At 34.7% G+C, this 10,455-nt stretch overlaps 1 protein-coding gene across 1 annotated transcript; it reads left to right on the top strand.

Annotated features, from left to right (window-relative positions):
- Nucleotides 1–5,294: 5,294 nt before the first annotated feature.
- LOC120349159 (acyl-CoA-binding protein homolog) lies at nucleotides 5,295–8,910 on the top strand (the record flags this gene model as incomplete). The annotated part of the gene is made up of 2 exons (XM_039419121.1): nucleotides 5,295–5,490; nucleotides 8,532–8,910. Coding segments are annotated over 2 exons (308 nt in total), but the record flags the coding sequence as incomplete, so codon positions are not given.
- Between the last annotated feature and the right edge of the window lie 1,545 nt (nucleotides 8,911–10,455).

Here is a 10,455-nt window from a genome sequence, read left to right as displayed (position 1 = left end):
CGGTTTCGGTTATTACACATTGTCAATCTCTGATAAACGTTTATTTAACGAAATGGTCTTTCTAAGTATCAATGAATCTGTGGTTTTTGACAATTTCTTAGTCTTTTTCATTCAATAGCTGATACAGATTCATTGATGTAATATTAACTGTTCATTCTCGTTTAAATCATCAATTATATATTATTAAGCAAGAAATTATATTTTTCAATAATTTCATAACAGATTTTCAACCTTAAGATGAAATATTTTGCTAATTAATTATCAATCTACATTGTTTACGACGATCTGGCAACAGAGCAGAGCGAGAAGAGAATGAAAAAGACTAAGAAATTGTCAAAAACCAAAGATTTATTGATACTTAGGAAGACCGGTTTCGGTTATTACCCATAAATTGTCAACCTCTGAGGAGTTTTATCAAAAGTTTAAAAACTCAGTTTAGAGTCTAGTTTAAACTCAGTTTAAAAGTTTTGAAATGAGTTTTTATAACGCATCAGAGGTTAATATCAGAGATTGACAATGGTGTAATAACCGAAAACCGGTCTTTCAAAGTATCAATAATCTGTGGTTTTTGACAATTTCTTAGTCTTTTTCATTCATTCTCGCTCTGCTCTGTTGCCAGATCGTCTTTAAACAATGTAGAATGATAATTAATTAGCAAAATATTTCATCTTAATTTTGAAAATCTATTATGAAATTATTGAAAAATATAATTTCTTGCTTAATAAAATATAATTGATTATTGTAAACGAGAATGATCAGTTAATATTACATCATAACCTGTATCAGCTACCGTCTATAGAAGGCATTGACAAGACAGAGGATCGGCAACGTTGTGCTCCTATCTTTCTGCCATTTAAACATGGACCTCACTATGGTCCACGTTATAATGGCAGTGGAGAAAGATAGGAGATCAACGTTGCCGTTCCCTCTGTCTTGTCTTTTAAACTCATAAGAGGTTTATCAGAGGATTGACACTGGTGTAAATAACCGAAACTGGTCTTTCAAAGTATCAATAAATATGTGGTTTTTGACAATTTCTTAGTCTTTTTCATTCAATATGAATAATTACACAAATATCAACTTCTCAACTACACAAAGAGCGAGAATGAAATAGCGCTATCTGCTTTGTGAATGATAGACAAGGATAGCAATACCATTGCTACCATCAAATACTGTCATTATAACGTGGACTTCACTGTATACAGTAATGTCCTGAAAATGATAACACACATGACAGCATGACTTGAGTTTTTTCATATTTTTTCCTACAGTTACGTTGAAAAGTGGCCATTGCTGCACTGATTACAGAACGCAAAGAATCACTTTTCCGCTCTCAGATTTGCAACATGGCAACGCAAAAATACTTAGTAGGTTATATGGAGCAACAGTGCAGCAAAATCAAAATGAAGTTGGTAACAGTGAGCTGTGGCTGCTATAGTGAGCAGAGGTGCAACCAAGCACAACGCGCTAATTATTATTCTTATATATTATAACCAACGACAACGAGGACTTTAGGATTTTAGGATTAAGTTTCTATCAATAATAAAATTACACAGAAAAACATTTGATGCATTTCAGGCAATTTTACCCATAATTACCCACGTTTATATTCAATGGTAAACTGTAGGAAAAACTTAATGTGAAATACGGCACAAAGTTCCTCTGCTGCACTCAAGAACCATACGGCCTCGCCTAGGCTCGGGCGTAAACGTTTCTTTCGGTGCAGCAAACTGTCACTTTGCGCACTAGTTGCACAAATAACTATTTCCTTTCACCAATCGCTCTACCGTTGTTAACTGTAGCATAACACTAAAATGACCACTATTAAAATTGTTGATGATGTTGAGATTTCTCCAAATGAGTATTCTCTTGCACCATTAGTAGACCATGAAATATGAGTAGGTACTAAATAATTAGTGTGAAAGTGGTCCATTATTGCATAATATCTGGTGCTATAATGAGGTCCACGTTATAATGGCAGTGGAGAAAGATAGGAGAACAACGTGCCGATCCTCTGTCTTGTCAATGCCTTCTATAGACGGTAGCTAATTCAGGTTAATTTATGTAATATAAGCTGTTGATTCTTGTTCAAATAATATATTTTATTTGACTATAGTGAGGTCCACGGTATAATGGCAGTGAAGAAAGATAGGAGCACAACGTTGCCGATCCTCTGTCTTGTCAATGCCTTCTATAGACGTAGATGATACAAGTTTATTGACGTAATATAAGCTGTGATTCTTGTTTAAATAATTATATTTTATTTGACTATAGTGAGGACCACGTTATAATGGCAGTGGAGAAAGATAGGAGAACAACGTTGCCGATCCTCTGTCTGTCATGCCTTCTATAGACGGTAGCTGATACAAGTTTATTGACGTAATATAAGCTGTTGATTCTTGTTTAAATAATTATTTTATTTGACTATAGTGAGGACCACGTTATAATGGCAGTGGAGAAAGAAGGAGACAAACGTTGCCGATCCTCTGTCTTGTCGATGCCTTCTATAGACGGTAGCTGATACATGTTTATTGATATAATATTAGCGTTACTTCTTGTTTAAATAATTATATTTTATTTGACTATAGTGAGGTCACCGTTATAAGGCAGTGGAGGAAGATAGGAGCACAACGTTGCCGATCCTCTGTCTTGTCAATGCCTTCTATAGACGGTAGCTGATACAGGTTATTGATACTAAATTAGCTGTTAATTCTTGTTTAAATAATTATATTTTATTTGACTATAGTGAGGTCCACGTTAATGGCAGTGGAGGAAGATAGGAGAACAACGTTGCCGATCCTCTGTCTTGTCGATGCCTTCTATAGACGGTAGCTGATACATTTTATTGATATAATAGTAGCTGGTAATTCTTGTTTAAATAATATATTTTTTGACTATAGTGAGGTCAAGTTATAATGGCAGTGGAGAAAGATAGGAGCACAACGTTGCCGATCCTCTGTCTTGTCAATGCCTTCTATAGACGGTAGCTGATACAGTTTATTATGTAATAAAGCTGTTAATTCTTGTTTAAATAATTATATTTTATTTGACTATAGTGAGGTCCACGTTATAATGGCAGTGGAGAAAGATAGGAGCACAACGTTGCCGATCCTCTGTCTTGTCAATGCCTTCTATAGACGGTAGCTGATACAGTTTATTGATGTAATATAAGCTGTTAATTCTTTTAAATAATATATTGATTTGACTATAGTGAGGTCCACGTTATAATGGCAGTGGAGAAAGATAGCAGAACAATGTTGCCGATCCTCTGTCTTGTCAATGCCTTCTATAGACGGTAGCTGATACAGGTTTATTGACGTAATATAGCTGTTAATTCTTGTTTAAGTAATTATATTTTATTTGACTATATGAGGCCACGTTATAATGACAGGATAAAGATTGGAGCACACGTTTGCCGAACCTCTGTCCTGTCAATGCCTTCTATAGACGGTAGCTAATTCAGGTTAATTGATGTAATATAAGCTGTTAATTCTTGTTAAATATTATATTTTATTTGACTATAGTGAGGTCCACGTTATAATGGCAGTGGAGAAAGATAGAAGCCACAACGTTGCCGATCTCTGTCTTGTCAATGCCTTCTATAGACGGTAGCTAATTCAGGTTAATTGATGTAATATAGCTGTTAATTCTTGTTTAAATAATTATATTTTATTTGACTATGTGAGGTCCACGTTATAATGGCAGTGGAGAAAGATAGAAGCACAACGTTGCCGATCCTCTGTCTTGTCAATGCCTTCTATAGACGGTAGCTAATTCAGGGTAATTGATGTAATATAAGCTCTTAATCTGTTAAATAATTATATTTTATTGACTATAGTGAGGACCACGTATAATGGCAGTGGAGAAAGATAGAAGCACAACGTTGCCGATCCACTGTCTTGTCAATGCCTTCTATAGACGGTAGTTGATACAGGTTTATTGATGTAATATAAGCTGTTAATTCTTGTTTAAATAATTATATTTTATTTGACTATAGTGAGGTCCACGTTATAATGGCAGTGGAGGAAGATAGCAGAACAACGTTGCCGATCCTCTGTCTTGTCAATGCCTTCTATAGACGGTAGCTGATACAGGTTTATTGATGTAATATCAACTGTTAATTCTTGTTTAAATAATTATATTTTATTTGACTATAGTGAGGTCCACGTTATAATGGCAGTGGAGAAAGATAGGAGAACAACGTTGCCGATCCTCTGTCTTGTCAATGCCTTCTATAGACGGTAGTTGATACAGGTTAATTGAGTAAATTAAACTGTTCATTCTCGTTTAAAATAATCAATTATCCTCTTATATTAAGCGAGCAATTTCTGTTATTTTTATAAATCTGGTTATTTTTTATAGTGGTTATTTCTATATCTGGCTATTTTATATCTGGGTATTTATGTTTAACGGATATCGAAAATGGCTCTAACGATTCCCACGAAATTTGGAAAATAGTAGTTTTATGATATAAACATTCCGATTGCACTAGGTCTCATCTTGAGAAAAACTCGCTGAACGACATAAAAGGATAATTCATGCTGGCTGAAAACAGCTGTGGATAGTAAAAAAGTGAGTATGTGGAAAATCAAAATTCGCATCACCGAAATTCATAAGATGACACGTACAGCCAGCTGTGAAATAGAAAACACGATCGTTTAGAGAATTGTGTTCTGTTTATCAATAAATAAAAAATAACGAGTGAAGCTCGGTGCCCCGATATTATTGACCGAGCGAAGTGAGAAAAATGCGGATAATTAGTAAAAAACCATGTTTTTCACGATTTTCACAACATGACTTGACCGATTTTTTTTTCAAATTAAGACCTTTATATTTATCAGCTCTATCAACTGGCATGAGTCTCCTTTCTGGAAACTAACGGGGGGTCCACCCCAACTTAGAGAATGGACTTTGTAACCTCCTTCTCGTGCATGAGTAGGTAGGTAGGTAGAGTAGTATAAAAATAACACATAGTCGAGATATTTCATCTGTAGAACAGCTGTTTGACGACTTTAAAAAAATCATCGAATTTCACAATTATTACACAAAGGAAAAAGTACTCTGAAACAATTATATACACATATATTACTGGAGTCTGATCGTAGTTGCAATATGTTGCCGCAAATCGTCATTATGTTATTCCCCTAAATATTCTCGTTTGATAATGAGGCTTACAGTTCAATGAGCAAGGAAAGTTGGTGAGTGTACCACACCAGATTTTTCTCTTTGTCTAGATCGTAATGCTGTTAATTTTTAATGAATCTTAATAATAATTTATCTCTTTCTCTGTCTAGACTTTCGACGAAGCAGTTCCAGAGTGAGAGATCTGACCCAGAAGCCAAATGATGACGAACTTTTGGAACTTTATGGTCTTTTCAAACAAGCCACGGAAGGAGACAATACTACAGGTTTGGTATACATTCTCCACTTTTTTGTTTGTTACATCATTATAAAACTGGTAAACAAAACTAAACTAAAAAGCAGTACCAAGTATTGCTCTAGTGAGGTCCACGTTATAACGGCAGTGTTTGATTAGCAATGGTATTGCTATCCATGTCTATCATTCAACAAGTGATAGCTCTATTTAATAACTTTTAGTTGAGTTTTTTGGGGTATTTTGTTAAATTGAATAACTTTCTCAAAAATTGATATTTTCAGAAACTTTGGTTTACCAGATCAACAATACCATGGAGAATCTATCCTCTAGATCTCATGGATTTATCTTACCGAATTAAAATGTTCTGTCCCAAAAATTTAAACTTAAGGCGCTCATATCTCATAAATTAATGATCAGAAAAAAAATGTTTTTCCTGAGAATACTTCTTTATTTGATAGCTGATGATATACAATCGAAAACTTTGAAAAATATCACGAGTAGAAAGTTTATTTCAGCCTTTGCACAGCCTTACGTTTCAGTTTACCGAGATGCGATGATGGTGTAACAACCGAAACCACTATCTCGATTCTCAATAGATCTTTAGTTTGACTTCTTTCAAAAGCCTTCTCCGTGCTCATCAACTTCGAGGTATTTTATCATGATTAAAATTTACAGTCTTTTGTGCAACCAGGCCTTTCAAGTCTTCTTATTCAATAGCAAACCAACGTTAATCAGGTGCTGACTATGGTGAGGTGCACGTTATAATGGCAGTGGAGGAAGGAAGATAGCAACAGCTTTGCCGATTCTCTTTCTTGTCAATGCCTTCTATAGAGGAAAGCTGAAACCTGTATATCTGATGTAATATTAACTGTTCATTCATGTTTAAAATGAATCAATTATATTTTATTCAACAAAAATAGCTTGCAATACTCTATCCTATTTATAAGCGAGCAATTTCTGTATATTATATGTGGTATTCATGTTCAAACGGATCTCCAAAACGGCTCTAACGATTTTAACGAAATGTGGAAATAGTAGGTTTGATATAAAAATCGATTACACTAAAGTGCGAGATAAATTACTTTTACATGAAGAGGAGAAGCCCATTTCCCCTCCACGGTTTGTAGCGTAGACACAGACGACATCCTGCGCACAATTGGATGCGCCGTGTCATTTTGCTTCATGTTCTTGTGATGAAACATCTCTAACATACACAAACCAATATACCTGCTAGTGCCAGCAATAGATGGAGGGGAGTGTGCCGCGTCGCGTTACAAGCTCTCTCACTCAGACACAAAAGAAGGAGAATGCTGCTAGGTAGTGGGATGTGATTAGTGGAGGATAGAGCATCGGACCTCTCCGTCTTCGAGAAAGAGCCGTGTTAAAAGTAATTTATCTCGAACTTTAGGTCTCATTCTTGGGAAACTCGCTGAACGACATTGAAAGGATAATTCATCCTTGGCTGAAACCGCTGAGACTTTCGTCGTCTGTGGATAATAAAAGTGAGCGAGTGATTCTGTGGAAAATCAAATATCACATCCCCGAAATTCATAAGCTGACGTATAGCCAGCTGTGAAACATAAACACGATCATTTTAGAGAATTGAGTTCTGTTATCAATAAATAAAAATAACGAGAGAAGCTCGGTGCCCCGATATTACATATAATAAAGGAAAGAACTGGCTTATACAGGTAGGGATAGGAAATTCACGAATGACGCATCATCACGTCTCAACTACTCAACTCATTAACTTCACATTTTGCATATAGATTCTTAACTAACCGAGATGGTTAAAAGTCTATTTTCATTCCTCAAGATTTTATTACCGTAAGTCAAGTTTTAAATAGACCCTTGCGGAGCATGGGTTCCTGCTAACTAATAATATTTTTTTATAATTGAGATAGAATATTTGGTCAAACAATTATATTTCTTCATTGTTGAGTCACGATCTGGCAACGTTGCGGAGGTAGAAAAGGATAGCACTATCTGCTTTATCGAATGATAGACAAGGATAGCAACACACACAAAGTTAATCAAATACTGTCATTATAACGTGGACCTCATTATAGTAAATTAGTTTTCGACCTACCGAGAATAATATGATACAGTATCCATCCATGATACAGTATCAACACAATATGGTACAGTATCATCTCAACTCGATACACAACACCATAATTTGATACAAAACAGGATCGAGCTATCAGCTTTGTGGAATGATAGACAAGGATAGCAACACCAATGTTAATCAAATACTGCCATTAAAACATACATGGACCTCACTATAGTAATTATATAGTTTTCGTCATACCGAAATAGTATGATACAGTATCAACAGTCATGATACATCATCTCAACTTGATACACAACACCATAATTTGATACAAAACAGGATAGAGCTATCAGCTTTGTGGAATGATAGACAAGATACCAACAACCAATGATAATCGAATACAGCCATTATAACGTGGACCTCACTATAGAACAAGAACAACAACATGATACCAGTATCAACCAACTTGATACACAACACAATAATTTGATACAAAACAGGATAGAGCTATCAGCTTTGTGGAATGATAGACATGGATAGCAACCCATGTTAATCAAATACAGCCATTATACGAGGACCTCACTTTTGCGTTAGTGGTCGACAATCAGATATAGCATAGAGAAACAATAGCATAAGTAGATATCCCATGGTAGGAGCTTTTACGTCGCAAATTTAACTGTTATCTCAAGCCGATTACTGTCGATTTTTACTGTTTTGACCGGGTAATAGTGTATGAACGGCACAATATGAGAGACTACCAGCGTCATAAAACGTCACAGGAAAGACTACGTCGGTTATATAATAGAGCTACTCTCAGCTTGAGACAAAGTTGCGACATAAACGCCCTATACCATGGGATATCTACTTATGCTATTGTTTCTCTATGGATATAGTATCACCTCAACTTGATACACAACACCATAATTTGATACAAAGAGGATGGAGCCATCAGCTTTGTGGAATGCTAGATAAGGTTAGCAACACCATGTTAATCAAATATTGCCATATAACGTGGACCTCACTATAACTCGTTCAGTGTGAAAATAATGATTTTCTCTTTTGTTCTCTGTCTACAGATAGACCCGAATCATGAATCTCAAGGGAAGACAAGTGGGATGCATGGACCGCCCGCAAAGGATTGAGCAATGAAGAAGCCAAAAACGAATATGTGGCCAAAGTGAAACAACTGATGACCAAATACGAACACAGTTGAAGAAGAATACATCAAAATATAATCAAATAAATTCTAAGTTTTTTAAAGAATTGGCTCAAAACTGTCAGAAACTGAAGTTTATCAAACTGTTTCACGCTGAACATCGAGCTCAAAATAAAATGTTAGTCATTTTTAATTAATGTCACCTGCTTTACAAAACTTACTTCGTATCACATAATATGATACATTAAAATTGTTGAAAGCTCGATTGTATCATATATAAATATGAAACAGAAAATACTTTTCCTACAGTTACCTTGAAAGTGACCATACCTGCACTGATTACAGAACGCAAAGAATCACTTTTCCGCACTAGTGCGCAAAGTATTACTTTGCATACTCTTAATATGTTGCGTATTATCTTGCAGCCATCCCAATCAGCTGTTGACATTGTTGGAGTGTATTTTGAATGCGAATTTGATCTATCTCTTATTTTTCTGATGTTCAAATAAATGGAAATGAGAACTCATTAAATTAACATTTTGAATATTATTAATTATGCATTATTTCAAAATTGTTTTTCATCATAAATTGATGGTTGAAAAATTATTTAGAATTAGATTAACTCAAATTTCAAATTAATTGGTTTATTGAATAATTATCGATTATAATTTTCATTGGATTGTCAAGTTTAAAAATAAATTAAAGTTGTTATTAATAACAAAATTATACAAACATTTGATGGATTTCAGCCATCATTTACCATAACCAACCACTTCTCATATTCAATGGTAACTGTAGGAAAAATTTAATGTGAAATGTGTGCGCAAAGTTCCTCTGCTGCACTCAAGAAAACCGTCAAGTAAACGTTTCTTTCGGTGCAGCAAACTGTCACTTTGCGCACTAGTTGCACAAATAACTATTGTATCACATATTTAATATGATGATCGTTGAAATCAGAGATTAATTATATTAATAAAAGTTATTATTTTCTCTATTGTGAGAGCTCAATCATAATAAAATAATATAAGGGAAGAACTGGCTTATACACGTAGGGGATAGGAAATTCACGAATGACGCATCATCACGTCTCAACTACTAATCATTGACTTGACATTTTGCATATAGAATCTTAATTTACCGAGGTGGTTATAGGCTTTTTTTAAATCTTCAAGATTCAGTAGGTCAATTTTCAATTAGACCCTTGTGGAGCTCGAGTTACCTGCTAGATCATATAATATGAACCAAAAATACCTTCTTTGTATCAATGTTAAATACGGAGGAATTGTCGTTTACTCAATTATTGTATCATAACTGTGATACAGAACTCGCCTTTCATGTCACATCGGTGATACATTGATGACACTCAAACTGTATCAAAACTTGATACAAAACTTACTTCCGTATCATATGGGTGTACGTTGAAATTATCAGACACTGAAACTGTATCAAAACTGTGATACAAAACTCACTTCCGTATCATATGTGTGATACATTGAAATTGACAGCACCCAAACTGTATCAAAACTGTGATACAAAACTTACTTCCACATCATATGTGTGATACATTGAAATTGTCGAACACTCAAAATGTATCAAAACTGTGATACAAAATTACCTACTTCCAACTCATATGTGTGATACATTGAAATTATCACACTGAAACTGTATCAAAGCTGTGATACAAAACTTACCTTCATCACATATAATGTGAGATACAGAGATCATTTTTTTCACATTTGTGTCAAAACTCAGCTTTTAGCTCTGATGGGATGGCCACAATAGTTATTGAGTATTGTGAATTATTGATAAAAACATAGTTTGTTCCTATGGGAGGTTTCACACATTACCAGACTGAAAATTTGAACGCTC

This window comes from Nilaparvata lugens, unplaced genomic scaffold (assembly GCF_014356525.2).
Source record: "Nilaparvata lugens isolate BPH unplaced genomic scaffold, ASM1435652v1 scaffold8539, whole genome shotgun sequence".
Classification (NCBI taxonomy): Eukaryota; Metazoa; Arthropoda; class Insecta; order Hemiptera; family Delphacidae; genus Nilaparvata; species Nilaparvata lugens.
Note: the sequence above shows the minus strand (reverse complement) of the source record. Positions and strands in the feature narration are given on the sequence as shown.